This window comes from Chelonoidis abingdonii, chromosome 2 (genome assembly GCF_003597395.2).
Source record: "Chelonoidis abingdonii isolate Lonesome George chromosome 2, CheloAbing_2.0, whole genome shotgun sequence".
Taxonomy (NCBI): domain Eukaryota; kingdom Metazoa; phylum Chordata; order Testudines; family Testudinidae; genus Chelonoidis; species Chelonoidis abingdonii.
Window position 1 is genome coordinate 64,756,583 of NC_133770.1, and position 20,299 is coordinate 64,776,881.

A 20,299-nucleotide genomic window follows, 5' to 3' on the forward strand; every position below is an offset into this window, starting at 1 on the left:
TCACTTAAACAAAAATATATAGTGTGTAACCTTCTAAAAACGAAACCTACATCTATCTCTGAGGTACGTCTACACTGCACGATTATGAATTAGCTTAAACCGATATTACAAACAGATCTAATAAAATCAAGTTTAGCGCGTCCACAGTGGGATCACAAAAATCGATTGCTTGCGTCCATGGTCCAAGCTACCATCGATTCAGGAGCGGTGCACTGTGGTAGCTGTTCCTCAGCTATCCCATAGTTCCCACTCCGGGTTGAGAGCAACGTGCCTGATGGGGCAGAAACATTGCCCGGGTGTGCTGGTACAGCCTCCCCCTCCCTTGTGAAAGGCAGCAGACAACCTTTGGCGCCTTTTTTCGCTGCATTGAGCAAACGCCATAGGCACAGCAATGATGGACCCTGAGATCACAAACGGTAACCTGACTGTTGTCAACCAGACGGGTTTTATTTTGAAAACTTTTCAGATTAGTTTTACAGCTATAGCAGAAAATGAATGATTGGTTATTTCATTTACCAAAGGTAATTGAAGCAGATATTTATGTAGTCATTGAGAAGTGAACTATCTCCAATTCAACAGGTTAATCATTGATATTTGGAGGATTTTCTTGCCATGCTGTATAAGGAGGAGAACATCACCAGAGAGATATTTAAATTGTTTTATTTAACTAAAACAATAATGTTATGTATTCTGGATTTTTTTTCCTTCAAAAGCAAACACATAATATTTTAACAAAACCAAGCATATGAATTTTTGAGTTTAGTTAAACATCCAAGTTTTTTAAAATTGTTTTTAACTAAAATAGTTAAGTGAATTTTTTTTTAAACAAAAGAAAAATTAAATCAACTATGTCAGCCAGGTCAACATGAGAAACTTAAAATATTGGCTTCTGCAGCTAATTCAGTCATCTTCACCTTCATTTTCCTGTTTGTGCATAGTCTGGAAAAGAAAAACAAGCTTTCATGCTTTTTCAGGTCCCAAATGATTTCTCAGTTTGGACTGAATTAGTCTAAAGGAAGAAAATACTCTTTCTACACCATCGGAAGAAGCTACTGCTGTTAAAAGTGAGATTATCACAGTCTCTGAATCAGAGTGCTTAAATTACTTCCACCAGTTCACTGGTGTGACTTTCCTTAAAACATCATCAGCAAATATACATTTCTTTAATGGTTCACCCATGGCGCTAAATTTATTATAGTTGGCATTATGGAGGGATGATTGCTGGATGTCCATGTCCGTAGCCAACTCCTCCTCTTCAGCAGTTAAGGTTTGACCCTGGTACCTAGTATTGAGAATATTTGCAAGAAAATGAGCTGGAGATAGTGCTTGTCCCGTTGGTTTTTTAATGCTTGTAATTTAACTCCATTGTTGCATATTTATCTTTTTAAGCTCTCACTCAATTCCTTCCAGATTTGAACAGCGTCAGTAATAAAACAGCTATTTCCCTGCATTTTGTTCAAGGCTACAGAAACAGGCTACAGGGTACTCAGCATGTGTTCAACATTTCTCTTAAGTCCAATGTTGAGAACTTTGGCTGTGACAGTGCCATCTATTTTTTCACGATTTTAATCACAAACTGTCATCAGATTAGGCCAATTCTTGTTATAGTGCTCAAAACTGTCCGCTACTGAGTTCTATCGCATGTCTTGTGGGAGAGTTAGCTTGGTTCCTCCCACTTTTTTCCTCACATCATCTTGTCAGCTGTCTAAAATGGGCCATCTTGAGTATCACTACAAAAGTTCTTTTTCTCCTGCTGATAAGAGCTCATCTTAATTAGCCTCTTAGAATTGGTATGGCAACTTCCATGTTCTCTGTATGTATATATATCTTCTTATATCTTCTTCCTATATGTTCCTCTGATGAAGTGGACTGTAGCCCACGAAAGTTTATGTTCAGATAAATTTGTTCGTCTCTGAGGTGCCACAAGGACTCCTGTTCTTTTTTCAGACTCTAATGAAGGCTGATACAGAGAAAATCAGAGAGGCAGATTTTAAAGTCCTAAAAGACTCATAGAGACTTGCTAAAGTGAAAAGAAGGAGTATTTGAGGAAAGTGAGTGGTAAAGACTCACTCTAGAGTGATGTGCTGATAACCTCTCCTCTCTAGGTCGTTGAGTTAATGGAAATGTACTAGATGGTTTATTTAATGTATGTGTTGTTAGATAATTGCTAGCTGTGTTTATTTTCTTGATGATTTATTTAGGAAATGACAGGTAAAAATTAAGCAGTCTCTGTGTTATTTAATGGGATTATTTCTAGTAAAACAAGAAATTCTTAAATCCAAAACTAACAAATGTTTAATTAGCATGACAACAGCTAGTTGTAATTTATTAATGCAATAGGGCTCCTGTGTGTTTTCAACAGTTTAAAGCCACATTAAAGATGATTGAAAAAGAGTTTTCACAGTATACGAGGGCCGGGCATGCGTGGTATAATAAATAGGTTAAAGTATATGGATTCCTGCATAAAGGGAGTAATGTGAATTTTACATATAAAACACACCATTCTTAGAATAAAAAGAATGCAACACAAGCTTCAGGCCAAAATAAGTTCAATCCTAAATTCAGTGCTGATGTAAGCAGGGGTTGCCCCTATTTCTCAGTATTCTGGAAAGAGGTTCATTGATGGAGTTAAGAATGGAGTGGTAACGTCTGCTGTGCCTTTATCCAGCATTGACTGCTAAGCAGTGCCAGTGGCCACTGGAATGCTGCTGAAGAACACTTTGGTACTAGAGATGTTTCTTCCTGGCAAACTGTAAATTCTATGTCCTTGCCCTTCATAGGCACTGGGAGTGTGTATGGGGGAGGGAAATCACCTGGTACTTCTCACAAGGAAAGAAACCCTTCTATTCCCTAACTAGTTTAAAATGTTGTTCATAGCTGTAGAAAAATGAGCTAGGGAGTTCCTAGTGGGTGCAAGAGTTAGTGGTGGCTGGCAGGGTGAAGCAAAAAAGTATGTGTGGGAGAGAAGTAGGGGGCTGAGGAGTGGCACGCATTGAAACATGGCTAACAGCTGCAGCTGTACCAGTGTTCCTAGAAAGAGGCAGGAAAAAGTGGCCAATATGGGAGGAGGAGGAAAAGTGAATAAAGAGGTGCAGAATTGGCAGGTGAAGGCTGGCTCTACCTAAAGAAAGGTTTGTAATATGATGTGACAATAGCAGCCCTCTGAAATCTCGTCAGTTCCATAGAAACATGTCTGTTTCTGGCCCAAATTCCAGATTGATTAATACACATGTAATCATATAATTGCCCCCTTGTAATTCAAATTGATATGGTAGCGTCCTCGTACCTCACTGGGTCATAGCTGAGAATGTCAAATTCAGGACAGACTGCTGAGAAATAGGGCAGACTCATTCCAAACTGGTAGTTATTGTATCGTTAGATTACACCAAGCCAATAACGAAAGTGAACTTCTGTATCACCACACTGGTCACACCACAAGAGGTCAAAAATGCAATCTCCTTAGGCATTCCCGCCTTTAGCTCACCACCCAGACACTGGACTTTATGACCAATGGTTACTGAAAACCAATTTTATCAGATATAGAGTCCTTCCAATCCCAAGGGATCAGCCACATAGCCAGGTCAATATATAACTCATCTTACTCAATAATCACATTGATACCAATCCTTTAGTAGCTAAAACTAAAGGTTTAATAATATAAAAAAGAGGGAAAAGAAGAGAGTTATTGAATGGTTAAAGGATTATAGACATACAAATGATTTTCAGTGTTTATAGATCAGGATCAAAGCAGTAATGGAATAAACTGCTGGCTTGCAAAAGTCTCTCTGGAATCAGATTGGGGGTCATCGGTCCTTGGTTAAAGCTTCCTTGTTAGAAATTCAGTGCAGAGAAATAAAGCAGGAAATGGAGACAAAACGAAGATGTTTAAGGGGTCTTTTATATCTTCTGCCATTTGCATGGAATTTTTACTGTCCCAAACAAAGCCCATAGCCCATTTGTGGAAAGTTACTGGCTCAAGATGGATTCCAGGGTAACATGAGCATGTCACATGTTTTGCTGAGTCACAGAGGTTGGCCATTGATCCCACGGTGTCTGAGGAATCTTCAGGGAGAGCTGTCTGCACGGGATGAGTTTCTTCTACAGCCAGTTGTGAGAACTGAGTGTCCTTGATGGGCCATCAACACATGAGTGTCTAGCCTTGATGTAAATCTATTTGAGAGGAGTCACCCAGGAACAAACACATTTGAGATACAAATAATAGCCAATATTCAGAACTTTAGATATAAAGATGATACATGGATCTAACCAGGATAATCATATTTTGTAGCTTGTAACTTTTCCATTTTCACCTTACATGGCACACTTTGTACAAGCTTTGTTACAGTTGTGGTTATGTCAATTATATAAATGGTCATATTCAATCATACAGCATCACAGGTTGTATTTATTGTTTGGCACAAACTCTTATGCAGTGATACTGTGCAGCATTAAACAGCTGCCACGGTTTTGTCCCAGACTCGGCAGAAAAGATGTAATATCCCTCATTGGTCAGTACTGTAGGTTGCTATCTGTCATCAGAAGCGAGGTAAGTCTCTGTTTAGTCAGTATTGTGCACTTTACTCCAAACGTCAAAAGAAATTGTCAGATTGTCAATATTTCCAAGGCTCTTGCAGCATGGACCAGCCAATGACTGAGAATTGCCATTCTCAGTTTTGTCCATGAGGTTTTAGAGTTGTGGGCTCAAGCACTGTTCCATACAGTAAAGGCTCATAGGCCTAGTATACATCTGTTTCCATCTTAGTCTGAAGATGTTTCTCCTACAAGCCTCCTTTGGTCATAGTTTAGAATTTTTTACAAGGCAGTCATGACAAGAACCTTATCGCTCTTATGGGTAGGATACAGGTGTGACTGAGGGGTGGCAGACAGGGCTGATCATCTTACAATATACTAGTAGGGCTTCTTCTAGTACATCTACAGCCAGATCCTTGACTCTGGAGTGTGAATCTTGTTTTTAAAAGGCTCTGCTCACTTCCCTTGGAGCCTCTGACAGCTTTATCTACTTTTGATACCAAAAATAAAATTTTTAGTGGTTATTATATCTGTATGAATAATGTAGGTAGCCTGGAAGCCCTTTTGGGTTTTCTTGTACTGTGAGTCTGTACTTAGGATTTTTGGAGACTTTTCTTCCAAAGCTACTATTCCCATTTCATTTGGAAAAAGAGATCTCCTTGACCAGTTTTTACCCCTCTGTAAAACTAGAAGTGAGATATTAGCATGCTTTAGAGATGAGACTCTAATTTCTTTTCTCTGAACCATATACAATCATATTTGAAGTTATGCAGGGATTGTATTTTTAACTTGCAGCTATTTGCTGGAGACCACGAATTTAAAATTAAGGATAATGGAACCCCTGAAGTGGATGAACTTAATATGGTATGTGAACTTCCTTATCTGGCAGCTAAGTGAGAGAGACAGAATATAGGCCAGTGCTGTTTAGTTGATTTTATTAAATGTTTGATTAAAATGCCATGTTTATAAAATGTTTAATTGACATTTGGGCTGTAAGAATTCTCAATAGCATACACAAATGGAATCATTATTGAAAAGGTGGAAGAGGCTGAAGTTCTCTTCATATTTGAGCCTGTTCTCCACAAGAAATAAACCACTTGCCTCTAATGTGTTAATCTAGTAAAGCTAGTTTACGTGCATACAGTTTTACAAGTTTAAGGCAAAACTTTCAAATGTGGATGCCTTAAATTATGCACCTAAATAAGGATCTGTTTTTTTCAGAAGTGCTGAACATCAACATTTGAAAATTTTGCCCTTAGTGCTTCCTAACTGCTTTAAGAACTATGTTGTCATGTTAATACTGAAGGATTACCCCTTAATTCTAATGGAAATTGCTTGATCTTTGTAATAGCAACGAACATTTTTAAAACATTTATTCTGTGCCCTTCACATGTAATTTAGGTGTCACTATCAAACGCACACTAATTTATGTTAATATTAAATTCGTATTTCATTAATATTAGCCATAACCAGGAAATCAACTATTTTATTGGTAATGTCAATTTTAACAAACGGGTACTATCTATTTGAAAAACTGCAAACCAGAATTGAAGAGGTGGTCTATGAAATAGCCTGGCCCTGTTTCATTTAAGGCTTTATGGATCTCCTTCCTTCTGTCCCTCTGTTTTCACTCTTTCCTATGCATTTGTTTCCCCATATACTTGTTTTTACCAAAGTCTTCAACAACCTCCCAGCAAAGTCCTGTGCCTAATTCACAATAGCCTGTTTGCCATTGTCACATCTTTAGTAAAAATGTAAAAAAAAAAAAAAAATTCACACTGTATTTATACAGTGATTACATGTACAAAAGTGACAGTCATCTAGGAATACAGCGTTTATTACAAATGTGAAACATTAACTGTGGAATAATGACACAACCCTCATTTTGGCTGAGAAACCATCCTTTAAACTAACAAGTTTAGCATATCGTGTGAAAGCTGTGCAGATTTATTAAAAGTTAAACGATTAGACTGTTGTGAAAACAATATTGTAAGACAAAAACAAAACTGAATACTTCTCATGAAAGTATCAGTTCTGACTGCCCTAGGAGTTAAAAAAACAAAACAAAACCCCAAGTTTACCCAGAACCATTTGCCCAGTATATAGTTCAGCACGTTGTTATGTTAGAGAAGACAATCTCTTTGAAATGGGAGTTTGCTGAAATACCTAACAACCAATGTCAGGAAGAAATCTGTCTGCAGTTTAACACATAGCAGGCATGATTATCCACTATCATGCACCTTGCATAATCACATGCATCTGTGCAAAAGACTGCCACAGGTATGAGTGGAGAATTCTGATTCTGTATCATGTAGCAGTCACTTTGCACAGATATAAATGACTATCCAGAATGCAAGGCAGTGGAGAATCATTCCAGCCTCTCTTTAAACCGGTGACATTGTTTAATTCTTAAATACTGAAAAAAATTAACTTCCCCCTTGCTACTTAAGGCATACAGAAAAACCTTAATTCTTCAGGAAAACGGAAATAACAAAATCCTCAGGAGATGAACATCATCATCTGGGTCAACAGTAGCTGTCATATAATTTCCGCTGTACTAAAATACTTTTTATCAAATGTACTCTGAGTTACGTGCATCCAAACTCAAATGAGTGATTCCAGCTTGCCAAACTTTTCTTCTCTGGTCCAGTAGTTTAAATACATTTGGAGATGTGAAGAAATGCTTTTTCTACTCAAAAAAAATGAAGAATCCTTGTTGGGACTAGTAAAGTGTAATTTCCTTTTATAGTTTTTAACTGTTAGAGAGCAAGATTTCCTTTCATCAGTGATAAATTAGAATGCACCAGGCTATATTGTTCCAATCAGTATATTATCATTGGTAGTTTGAGATTCATTCTTTGCATGTTTTGTACATGAAGCATCTGAGTCCAAGGGGCAAGCCATCCATGCTGCTCTTGGATTCCAAGAATTTCAGTAAGAAGACTTGGAGTGCTTGCTCATGTCCATTCCAATGAAGGTGTACATTGCTCACACCGCGTGCACCGCTGCTGGCAAGTTTTTCCCTCAGTGGTATCCATTGGGTCTGCTCTGGTGCCCCTTGGAGTTGCACCCTCATAGTGCCGGTATATAGCATCCTGTTGAGCCACTGCCCCCTGAGTTTCTTCTTATTGCCCTTGATGGTCTCTGGAACTTCTGCTTGTCCTTGCATTCACGCAAGTACTCTCCTCAGTGGATTTTGCCTCACCTCCCCTACCCCCTGTATATAGTTAATTATAGTAGCTAGGATTTACAATTTAGTGTTACTTAGTAGTTATTAGATTAGAATCCTGGTTACCCTGGTACCAGGACATGCCTCGGTCCCCGGGGTTTAAGCCATGTGCGTCTTACCATAAGCCCATGTCCATTAGTGATCCCCATTCTAGCTGCCCTAAGTGCTTGGGGGAGGCGCTGTAGGATTTGTAAAGAGTTCAAACCCTGTACCTTAAAGGACAAAGACCAGAGACTTAAATTCCTCATTATGGAGGTGGTTCTCCACACCCTGGAGCTGAGCCAAACCGTCTTGGCACTGAGCACCTCTACCTCTGAGAGACAGGTAGTGCACCTTGGCCTCACCAGCACCGAGGAAGAACTCTTCATCCATGTTCTGGGACTTGTGGCACCGCCAGAGTTCTCCAGCACAGAAGAGGCTTACGCCTCAAGAGGACGTCCGGCATGACTTCCAGTCACCGGTGCTGAAGAAAAAGCAAAGGAAAACGGACAAAGGGGCGCTCCCCAACTCTGGGGTCCACCAGTCTCAGGGAAGTCGGCAGAGTGCAACTTGTGCCGGGCCATTTGCACTCAACAGCTGCCAGTTTAGTACTGTTGATTCCAGCCCAGGGAAGAGACCCATCAAGTGTGGTACCCTTGGACTCCCCACTGAGGGAGAGCCATTGGAGTACAGCCCCGGCACTTCCATCCATGGCGGAGGCGTTCGAGGCAGCAAGGGAGCTATTCTCTTTCCCAGTACTGCTGTTGTCAGATGCTACCGGTGTGGTGCTCTGCTCTGTTCAATGTTGATATCACTCAGCTGCATGCATGTGTTCCCTCTTGTGTGCTGCCCCAGCTCTGCAGATAGCTGACACAGCAGACCTGAAGAGAACCCCCAATGACCGCAGAGTCTAGTAAGGTACGAAGGCACATCGGCCAGGTTTATTGCCATATGGACACAATTGCTGTTCCCCATAGATTACTTAGTCTACCGGTCATACTACGAGAAATTGACCGGGGACACTGGACTCGGCTCAGTCAGTGGCGGGACTTTCCACTGCCCCCTAGGCCAGACAAAGACACCGCCCTAGGGATGCATTCTTATACACAGGTACAAACAAGTTACACATCACTCCTGATGTATTGAGGTGCAATCCTTCTACGTAGTCAGGTGCCGCCTCTCACCTTGTACATGTTGGTTCAAACAAAACAACTCTATCCATCATATTACCCTTTTGCTCCTGTCATTGGGATAGGTCGGCCTGTTCCTTGTTATCTGTGGAATGTTCCAGTATAGGGTGTTCTGGTACCGTGTTTATACTTCAATACTAGGTGGATATATGTTTATGCAATATCAGCCCTTTCCTTGCCAGCTTCTGTGAGCAGGGCCTGCCTTTGGCTCATAGCTTAACTTTGCTTTGTATTAGCAAAGCCTTGGCCATTATTTTAGTTCAGGCCTCATACTGGGCCTTTATCAGGGCCTTTACTTACTACAACTGCTTTCCCCCACCAAGTGTGATAGGGTACCGGAGGTGAGAAACTCCACGGAGCCGAGGCCCCAGCTGCTGTCGAAGGGGAAACTGGTAATAACACAGCACTGATCACCTCCCTCCCACCACCAGTTAATACCACTGCACTCTGGTTGCCAAGAAGCAACTGCTCGCAGTCGGACTCTGAGGCGGAATCTTACACTTTCCATGTGAGCTGACACTGGTCCAACGTGAGCTAAAGGTTCCTGCCGTGGCCTGGCCAGCACAGGAGCAGATGCCTGTGCAATGCCCTTTCTGGAATCCCTGGATGTTCCAACCAGTCCCAAATGAGGAGATCATACTCCGTTGTGTCAGAGTGTACAGCCCCTCTGCCATTCCCCTTGGTACAGGAACCACGGCCTGGTACCGAGCCCGGTATCAATCTTCAAGACGCTTCTCTGTTTTTTCAGAACAGACTGACTCTAAACTTCATAACTTGGAAGGATTCGAGGGCCACACTGAAGTCCCTAGAGCTACACACCCTGGCCCCATCAAGGAAACACTTTAAACCCGAACCATTGCCCTATTTCTACCAGCCCCAATTGAGGCAGGATTTCCATAAGAGGTGGGGTAGGAGCTATAAGAGGAGGCCTCCTACTCAGTCCTTGTCAGCCCATGGGCCTGATCCTGCCAGACTATTGTTGGGGTCTAAGCAGGCTTTGGGTGACCAGACATCCCATTTTTAGTCTATAAGGTGACACAGGACTCTTTGCCATTTTTAAAGGGACAGTCCCATATTTAAGCCCTCCTGCGGGCAAATTGTCCTGTATTTTTCTGTCTACCCTCCATCATTCTGGTGAGTCCTGCTGCTGGCTGGATCCCTGCTTACCAGTCACCTACCCACCAGTGGTGAGTGGGGAGTCCAGTGGCTGATGATGGGAGTGGATGTGTAAAGCTGGTGGCGGGACGAAGATTCAGTGTGCAGGGCTGGCCATTCCTCCTGCCGGTCCATTGGTGCAGCCGCCGCTACATGCCAGCTCTCGGCGAGCAGGGCCCTGTCCCGTTTCTGGCCAGCGCTGGCTGCTGTGCACTGTGAGCTGCGGTGGCTGGTGACTGTGGGCAGGCACCAGCTGGCAGCCAGTTCCGTATTGCCTCTGCTACCCACCGATCGGCCCTTTACATGCTCCCCCTTTCGCTGTCCTCTCCCTGCTTTGCCCCTTCGCCTGTCCCGCTCTCAGCACTGTGTGGAGAACTAGCCCTGGTCAGAGCGCTCAGCTCACCAGCAGCCTGGCCAGCAGGCTCTTTCCTTCCCCCACTGCCTTTGGCTGGGTCGGTGCCCCGGGAAAGCCCAAGACCCTCCGGCCTGGGGCCTAGCCTAGCCCTTCACGTGTCAAAGCCCTGCACAGTGCTGGCACAGTGAATCCTCTCAGCCCCCTCAGCTAAGGCGAGGAGAGGAAGAGCTATTTCCACTGTGTACATGCTCCGAGCCTGCAGGCTCCACAGCAGCCCCCAGGGCAGGGGCTTAGCACCCTCTTCACCTGATTCCCAGTTTGGGCCCTCTCATGGATGCGTTTCTCCTCCCTTGGAGAGACTATCTCTGCTATGTATTCCTCCCCTTTCCACTCATGTGCAAGGTCCTACTGAGGGTCTGAGAGGAAGGCATGAATCTGGTCCTGATTGCCCTGGCCTAGCCTTACCAGCACTGGTTTACCACCCTTCTGGACCTTTCGGTGGAAACACCAGTCAGCCTACCTTCTTCCAGATCTCATCTCCCAGGTTCATGGATGTTTACATCATCCGAACCCGATTTCCTCCATCTCGTGGCCTAGAAGCTCCATGGCTGAACCCCTTGGAGGTAGCATGCTCAGGTCCAGTTCAAGAGGTTTTTCTAGGGAGCAGAAAACCATCCGCTTGGGTCACATACCTGATGAAGTGAAAAAGGTTCTCAATCTGGTCAGCACAAAAAAGGTGCAGAAAGAGGTCTTGCCCATGCATTCATCAATACTGTGTATTCTGGACTACTTGCTAAACCTCAAGCAGCAAGGGCTATCGGTATCTTCAATTAGAGTCCACCTGGTAGCGATCTTGGCTTTTCACCCATGGGTGAACAGCAGGTCCATCTTTGCAAACTCGCTCTGGTAGTTGCTTTCATAGAATATCAGGGTTGGAAGGGACCTCAGGAGGTCATCTAGTCCAACCCCCTGCTCAAAGCAGAACCAATCCCCTGACAGATTTTTGCCCCAGATCCCTAAATGGCTTCTTCAAGGATTGAACTCACAACCCTGGGTTTAGCAGGCCAATGCTCAAACCACTGAGCTATCCCTCCCCCCCTTGCAAGGGGCTGCATAGGTTGTACCCATAGGTGAGACAGCTGATCCTGCCCTGGGACCTTAACCTGATGTTAAGACTCAGTGATCCCCCCCATTGGAGCCCTTGGTAGCCATCACCTAGACCAGAAGATTCTCGGAGATCAGGGCTCTTACTTCAGATCCTCCATACGTGGTCTTCAAGGATAAGGTCCAAATGCGCCCTCACCCAGCCCTTCTCCTAAATATGGTGGTGCAATTCCATAACAATCAGGACATTTTTTTCCCAGTCTTCTACTGAAAACCGCATCAACAGCCAGGAACAGAGGCTCCATTCATTGGATGTCAGGTGGCACTTGCCTTTTACATGGAAAGGACTAAATCATTTAGGAAACTACTCAATTTTTCATGGCGGAGGCAGACGGGATGGAAGGCCTCCCAGTCCCAACCGAGAGAATTTAATTGTGGATCACTTCTTGTATCTATGTGTGCTACGTCCTGCTCAAAGTCCTGCTCTCGTCCTGACGACACATTCCACAAAGGCCCAAGCATCTTCAGCTACATTCGTGGCACAGGTTCCCATCCAAGATATCTGCAGAGCAACAATATGGTCTTTGGTCTGCACTTTTGCAGCTTACTATGCCTTCACTCAGCAAGCCAGAGATGATAATGAATTTGGCAGAGCAGTGCTACAGTCAGCTTGTTGTTGAACTCTGAACCTTCCTCCTACATCTGCTTGGGAGTCACCTACATTGGAATGGACATGAGAAGCACTCAAAGAAGAAAACCCCCCACCATCCTACTCCTCTGCCATAGTTGGCCGGCAAGAAAGAACTGAGGGGGGCAGCCGGACTCTATATACTGGTGCTATGAGGGCACGACTCTAGGCGGCACCATTGCTGACTCGACGGATACCACTGAGGGAAAAACTCTCTGGTAGCAGTGGAGATAACGCGCACATACCTACATTGGAATAGACATGAACAGCACATCTTGAAGAACAGTTATGGAAAGTTAGTATCTGTTTTTAAACAAATTTCTTGTATGTCAGTTGATTCTTTCTGGAAGCCTCTCTCAGTCCTCTGGTTCTTGCCCCCGTTCTCTGGAAAATCCATTTTGGTTTTAAGGGCTTATCTATAATCAGTTTATTCAGAATAGTCTCATATGCCCATCCACAGACTCATGAAGGTTTCATACTTTCCTTACAATCACAGTCTCACCCAAAGAAGTGAAATCACTTCTTATCTTACCATAAAAAAAATGTCATTGGTGAATGTTCTTAGCTGGCCATAAGAAGGAAGCAGAAGCTAGAGATGAAATACTATATAGATACTTATTTGACAAAACTTCACCTCAACTCATATCCTTCCACTGAGAATATCCACCACTAGGTCCTCCACCTCTACCACCTTCTCTGCTTGCAAGTTCATATTGTGGGCCACCCTGCGCAGGAAGTCCTAGTGGGCATGGAGGTCTATGGGCGGGGGACCCGAGACTGCATTGCCTGCCACCGCCTCATTGGGTGAGGAGGAGGAGGCCACAGGGGGGAAAGGGTTATCTAGGGCCTCTTGCTGAACTAAGCCTAGCTGTCCTGTGCCAGCAACCTCAGGGCCTGGAGCAGGAACTGGTGTTGGAGAAGATTGTGTAGTGGAAAGAGGAGCCACCACAGTCTCCATGTCTCCTGGGGTGGGCCAAGTGACTGTAGCCTTTGGCACTCGTGGCTCGGACGGAGCTGAGCGAGAAGCCCCAGACGGAGCACCCTGGGCTTGGTGGTATGCCCAGGGTGTCCAGAACGGCCATTGGGTGGGCTCTTGAGCAGGACCCTGCTTCTGCACGTGGCTATGGTCCACACGGAGGCAGTCTGAGAAGCGCAACCCTGCCTCCGATCCCGAAGAATGAGAAGTGGAATGGGAAGGCCATGGAGGTACCGAGTGGATCTGCACTGTGTCACACCAATGGGGCAATGGTGAACGGTGCTGTGATGCTGGGGAGTGGTGCTGGGACCTGGAACGGTGCCTGGATATGGAACTGGGTTTAGATGATGAGTGGCGTCGAGAGCGGTGTTGGGTCTGGGATCTGCTCTTCGACGGTGACTGGTGGGAAGAGTGGTGCCGCAACCGGGACCAGTGCCACGAGTACAGCCGGCGCTGCAAAGGAGAGAGATGCCGGGACTACGAGCGGGAGTGATACCAAGAACGAGATTGGTGCCGTGGCTCGACCGACAGTGCCGACGGGTAGATCAGGGCTGGCTTGCCTCGGGACGGAGCTGCACGTGCAGGTACCGCATAAGGTTGAGGGGATGCCGATGCCGTCATGGCAATAAGGTTTCTCGCAACCATAAACGTATCCGGAGTGGACGGCACCTGGACCTAGATCATGCTGTGTACCGGACTCAACGGCTCTCCTCCCATGGCCGGAGTCAATGGTGCCAAGCTCATAGACTGTGCCCCTAGGCGGTCTCCTGCGGGACGTGCCTCCAGAGGTGGTTCCAAGGACGCTTGCCTCTGTGGAGGTGAGTCAGCCTTTTCTGGCTTCCGGTGCCACTTCTGGGCAGGAGAGTGGGAGCGGTGCTGGGTTGATGATGCTGGCTGCTGTGCCAGGGAGCGTCGGTGCAGCAGATCTCAGTCAGAATCCAACCGCAGTGCTGGGCTGCGGCACACTGAGGTGCTCGGTTCCGGATCCTGGAGCACCACAAAAGGTTGGGGGCTAAGAGCTGCCTCCATAAGGAGCTGTTTGAGATGAAAGTCCTACTCGGTCAGGGGACGAAAACCCTTGCAGATCCTGCACTTGTCCGCTTGATGAGGCTCCCCCAGACACTTTAGGCAAGAGTTGTGAGGGTCGCCCATTGGCATGGGCTTTGAACAGGGACCTCAAGGCTTGAATCCCGGAGCTTTGGGCACGAGCCTAATAGAAAATTGGGAAGGAGGGGAACCCCCTCCGCCAACCCACTAATACTAACTAACTGCAACTGTAACTATGAACTACTATAAACTATCAACTATGAACTATTATAAACTCGAAACTGTAAGTGCTAGGGAGAGTGCAGACCTGTGAAGCAGAACTTCACGGTTCCAATGACTATCATGGGCAGTAAGAAGGAACTGAGGAGGCGCTGGGTTGGGTGGGGTATATGTTGAGAGCCATGAAGGCACTACTCCAGGGGGCTCCACAGCCGACCCACCGGGTGTTGCTAGGGTAAAATTTCTCCGATGGCCGTGCACGCAGCGCGCGCACACCTAAATTGGAATGGATCTGAGCAACACATCTCGAAGAACAACAGTTACAAAAGTGAGTAACCATTTTATATAGTTCAGCTTCCAGTTTTATAAGCACTAAAAACTTTAAGTATAGGCAAGCAAGTTAGACAAAATATTAAAACTGTAAACAAAATGCCCAGTGCGTCTGAAGAGTGTCTAAATCAATATCTGTTTGGGATTAATGTTTAGTTCCCTTGATACCAGGAGTGTCAGTCTATTCTTCTTCAGCTGACCCTACAGATTCTCACTTACGGGTAGTGTGCCACCTTGTTGTAGAGCCCTCTTCTAGCAGTGTCAGCGTCCCAATGTACTGAGGGCAAGGCTGTAAATGGGGATGAGGTTTAGGGTTAGCTGATAAGGAAGACACGTCAGGAGAAAGCAAAGATAATACTTCTTGTCCTGGCTTGGCTATGTCAGCGGTGGTTGACTGATCTTCTTCAACTGTACATTGGAGACTTCATATGCCTCCCTCTGTCTCTAGACCTCCTGTTCCAGGAGTGGGCAGGGTTTTTCACCGAGACCCATAGTCCCTTCACTTCATCATGTGAGCAATTGGACTTTGAATCTGTCTGCTCTTGAGCAGTCATGTTCCCCATCTGTACAGAACATACTAGTTAATGCTGGAAAATGATCCACTGGAAACTGTTACTGTCTAGAGTGGCCCAGGTTTCAGATATGGATGTAGAAGAAGTCTGATTATTCTGTATTGGCTTCCATTCCTTGAGTCCTGGAATACTTACTGTACTAAGAAAATCAAAGGTTGTCTAACTCATCATTAAAGGTCCATTGGCAGCCATGTCCCCATATCATGCTTTAGTTGATGATAGATCATTGTTTGTTCATGCTTCAGTTAAAAAGTTTATGAAAGGTTTATCGAATGTTTATCCTCTTGTTAGAGACCCTGTCCTTTCTTGGAACCTCAGTTTGGTTTTGATTATATTGGTAAAATCTCCAACCATTGGCTAAATGTTCGTTTTATCATTTATATATCAAAATGGCCCTTGGTATAGCCATTATGTCAGCTGATCCATGTTTTACTACTTTTCCTGAGGATAAAGTAGTCCTTAGACTTGATCCTCAGTTCTTATGGAAGGTGGTGTCTGATTTTCATATTAATCCGCCCCCTTCAGAGCCTCCCCCTCAGTGTGTGGGGGGGGGCGGGGTACAAGAGTGCTCTAGCTCAGTGTTCCTCAGCGACTGGTCCATGGCAGCCTCCTTGCTGGTCCCTGAGATTTCCCTGACACAGCTTAGGAAGGCAGCTTCCAGTTTTATAAGCTGCTCCCTGGTATCAAAAAGGTTGAGAAACACTGCTTTAGCTGCTAGAAAAGGGTTCTACTGCAAGACACCACAAAGTGGCAAGTACCCGTGAGTGTGAATATGCAGAGCCATCTCGAAGAACTCTGGTTACAGGTAAGTAACCTTCATTTCCAATTCAAAATGATCATGTGTTGTGAATTTCAAATATCCAAACATAATTCGCCAAGCTATTAAATAGTTAATCGTCAAATCACCCTTTAATATTTTTTTCACTCTACAAAAACAGTTTCATAGTCATGCAGCACATTGCAAAACAAATAAATGTATAAATGCACTTACACTTTTCATTTCTGTAGAGACTTTCATGGAAGGATTTCAAGTGCTTTGTAAACATTATTTAACCTCACGCACCTTTGAGGTCAGCAACTATTATGCCCATTTGACAAATAAGACAGAGAGGTTAATTCTCCCGTCTCACCCTGCTAGTCAGTGGAAGAGGTGGGAATTGAATCCAGGATCCTTGGTTTAGCCCCCTTGTCTGACCACTGGCGTGCGCTCCTATCTGTCACAGCAACTGTGAAGCAGACCCAACAGAAAAAGAAGTCCTCTGTACTAGGTGGGGGGAAATGAGAGAGGCAAGTATTTCAGTATTCTTTCTTTTATTAAAGCTAGCTAAAGATGGTGCTAACTTGGGGAGAATGCCAAACACTAGCCTTTATAGAAGTGGTTCTCTTTTACAGCGTGCCTGAACATTTTCGGAATCTAGTTCTCAAATCAGTTAACAGGAATCTGTGTTTATTAGGCCTCTTGCTCAAATCGAGAATTGTGTTCTATTCCTCAGCAACTTATTGTTTTTTTTCATTTTCCAGCACTTTTAATGTGTTAAGCTTTTGGACTGTAGAGTCCAAATATTAAGTTATAAATGAAGGGCTGATGATAAATTTAGCCGCTGTTGGTTTACTTTCCATTTTTTCTTTATCTGTCAGAGTTGGGACTAACAAGTGGAAAAGTGAAAGCAGCAGAGAATCCTGTGGCACCTTATAGACTAACAGAGGTTTTGGAGCGTGAGCTTTCGTGGGTGAATACCCACTTCGTCAGACGCACCTGCAGGTGCGTCTGACGAAGTGGGTATTCACCCACGAAAGCTCACGCTCCAAAACCTCTGTTAGTCTATAAGGTGCCACAGGATTCTCTGCTGCTTTCACAGATCCAGACTAACACGGCTACCCCTCTGATAAGTGGAAAAGTAAATCTTGAGCCTGACAAAAATTACAGTAACTAAAATGAATGTAGTGGAGGGCACAAGGCAGTTTTAATTGACCTTTTAAATGTCCTACTAGTGTTCAGGATTTCTGCAATGCTGGCAAATAAAAACAGTTGATATCATCCATTTATAATGGCTGTGGAAACTGGCACTGTGGACCATAACATGTTACTGAAGACATTGCCTCAGTGTGAGATCCACGAGGGTTAAAAGTTTAACAGTACCACCTCCGTTCAATGTGCTCAGTATTGGAATTCTATTAGGTCATCACTTCTTTTTTGCATGTGTAGTATTTCTGGGCTCCAAGTACTTGTAAGAAGCATTGAGGAAATATTTGACTTGTTAATGGGCATTTATGGAGTTGGAGGCCTGCATGTTTCTCCTGCTAAGTAAAACTCTTTTCACTTGCTTTTCTCTCCCTCTTCCCTTTTGTTTTCTTTTAGGATGATAAGGTTAAATCTCTACTCTTGAATCTCATCTGCAGTAACAGAATGACAGCTGAGCAAGTGCTGAATGATGACTGTTTCTTGTTGCCTGATGTGATCCCAACTCCACCACAGAATGAACCTGGTGAAGAACTTGAATGTGAAAAGGCAGAGGAAAAAGACGAGGTCATAATCAGTTCTGACAAGAAAACAGATGATGATGAGAAGGAGATGGACCTTTCTCAGTAGGCCAGAGGACTCGCCAGCCATTTGCTTCAGTTATTTTTATTTTGTTTGAGTTCTAAAAAAAAAAAAAAGAAAGAAAAAGTTCCAAGGGATCTGAAAGTAGTTGTCCTATGCTCAAATATAGGATTTGGTAAGCCTAACCATTTTTGTGTAATTACAGGTGTGGTCCCTTCGTTGGGATTTCTTTTAAAAAAGTATGTTTCTGGATAACTGTTTGAGGTTAAGAGCATGATGATGCTAATTAAGGCAGTAGCAAGGAGAAATGGACTTAAGTTTGTCAGTGCTTTGCTTTTTCATTTTGACCATTCTGAGGACCTTTCAAGGAATTGTTATCTACTGGTGGTAGAGCTGTTAGCCAGATACCAGGAGATCAGGCATGTGGCATCATGTCTCCTTTTTATGCCTGCTATCCTCTTCCTCTTACCCCAGCTCTTGCTCTGTTCCCTTCCAAGATGTTTCTTTTAAAATAGATGACTGCTGCTCTTACTGAGTGGCCAGTGATGTGTTTTGTCAGATAGCCAGGCAGGTATTCCAACAGCAGCTGCCTCCAAGACAAAAACCACCCATGGTGCTTTGAGAACTGGTCAGCAGAATGTACTAAGTGAAGAGAGCTAACAAGCCTATTTTCCCTCCTCAGAGTCCAAGCAAGGTATGTTTGAGCCCTTCTGACTTAGTTGGCAAAAGGCCAAGGATATTGTGTCTGTCTCATCTTTGCAGTACTGCCTCCATGCCACCTGTCTGGCCAAATAAAATACCAGGACTAGTTATCGCAAGAAAATCTTGCTTGTCTGTTTATAAAAGTGTGGGGGGGAGGGGGTGTTTTTTATAAGAAATCATTTAGTATCTTCCAGGTTTTGATCCCTGACAAACATAAATAAGATTTCTGAATGTTTGTCTAAATATATTTTGAAGACTGCAGATTTTCACCCTGGGGGGGAGGGTAGGGTTGTTTGAATGAACAAAAGAATAAAAACTCAAAGTATTATGCAAAATTTGGAACAAGTCTATTTATAACTACTTGGGTGCAAGAACTCCTGACTTGCATGTTTATTGAAGCCACCGTTGAGTCACTCTTTCATTCAGTAGCATATTTGGAGACCGAAATGGGAAGGAGGGAGCAGCAATGGAAAAGAAAAGGAACCAGAGACATAATTCCTGTAAGAATATATCTGGCCACAGGGTGTTGCTCTTGACTGGTGATATTGCTCTTGGACAGCGTTTTAGCCGGAGACTAGTGTGTGTAGGGGAACTTTTAACAGAATTGCTGTCATAGACCATTACCATTTGAAGAGTGTACAGTGTTGTGTTTTTTGTTTTGAGGAAAGGCTCAGAAGTTTCATACAGTGATACAGTCAATGCTGGACTTAAGATGCAGTCTTGGAATTGCTTCTGTAACGTTAATGTTTTGCTGGAGGTGGTATTTCAGCTTTAAATGATATTTGATTTGTTTTTTGGACTTTGTTTTGTTATAGAATATTTTATTAAAATGTCTTATTTTTCTGATTAGAGGACACTGATTTTCAGATATATGTATCTATAATAAAAATTAGTGATAGCAAAATCTTTGTAAAGTGGTTTTGGTTTTAAAATTATTTAAGGTTGACAAATGAATTTTGATTACAAAAAAGTCACAGATGCATAGTATATTAAAATGTGCATTATCATTAGAGTAAAAAGGAATAAAATATACAACATTTTAAAATCAGTACTTTCATATTCTTCAGTAAAACTTTAATTGTTTCAGGGGTATGTTTTAAATAAATGCAGCAGTAAGCATCATCTAGAAAGCTAACCTAATATTTCATTTTTACTTTAGATACTGCGTTGAAGGTTCAGGTTGGGGAGGTATAGTATACACAAGTCCCCTCAACATGCTTTCTTGTGCCCTAGAATCTAAACTGTAATCTTGTTGTTGCTTATACTATGGTTCACCTAGGACCCCCAATCATGAAGAAGGACTCCGCTGGGCGATGTGCTATACAAACATGAACCAAAAGATGGTCTGTTCCTCAAAGAACTTACAATCTAAAGCTTGCATCTTGAATAAAAAAATTTCTAGCCCTTGTTATGAAGAAAACCTTTAAAATATGAACCAAATGTAACCAATGTAGTGATGCTGGAGTTTGCAGAGAGCCTGAAACAATAGCTCTGAAAAAAGGGAATCTGTTCTTGTTTGTTTTAGTGAAAGTTAGCACCAATGCCTAATGATAATTTAAATGTCATTAACTAGTTCACTAATGAACAAAGCATGTAAGAGAGTAGAGGAAGGATGGTGTTATCAATCTACTGTGCATAACATCTCATTTTGGCACCATGAGGAGTGGTACTTGTAAGAATA

At 43.5% G+C, this 20,299-nt stretch overlaps 1 protein-coding gene across 1 annotated transcript in view; it reads left to right on the forward strand.

Moving 5' to 3' along the window:
* STK31 (serine/threonine kinase 31) overlaps positions 1–19,491 on the forward strand; it is a 116,566-nt gene extending 97,075 nt beyond the window's left edge. Inside the window, exons 22-23 of the mRNA XM_032773865.1 lie at positions 5,326–5,394; positions 17,734–19,491. Of these exons, the coding sequence (XP_032629756.1) occupies positions 5,326–5,394; positions 17,734–17,964 (300 nt within the window). The 3' untranslated portion in view covers positions 17,965–19,491. The remainder of the gene's footprint in view (positions 1–5,325; positions 5,395–17,733) is intronic.
* Positions 19,492–20,299: the final 808 nt, after the last annotated feature.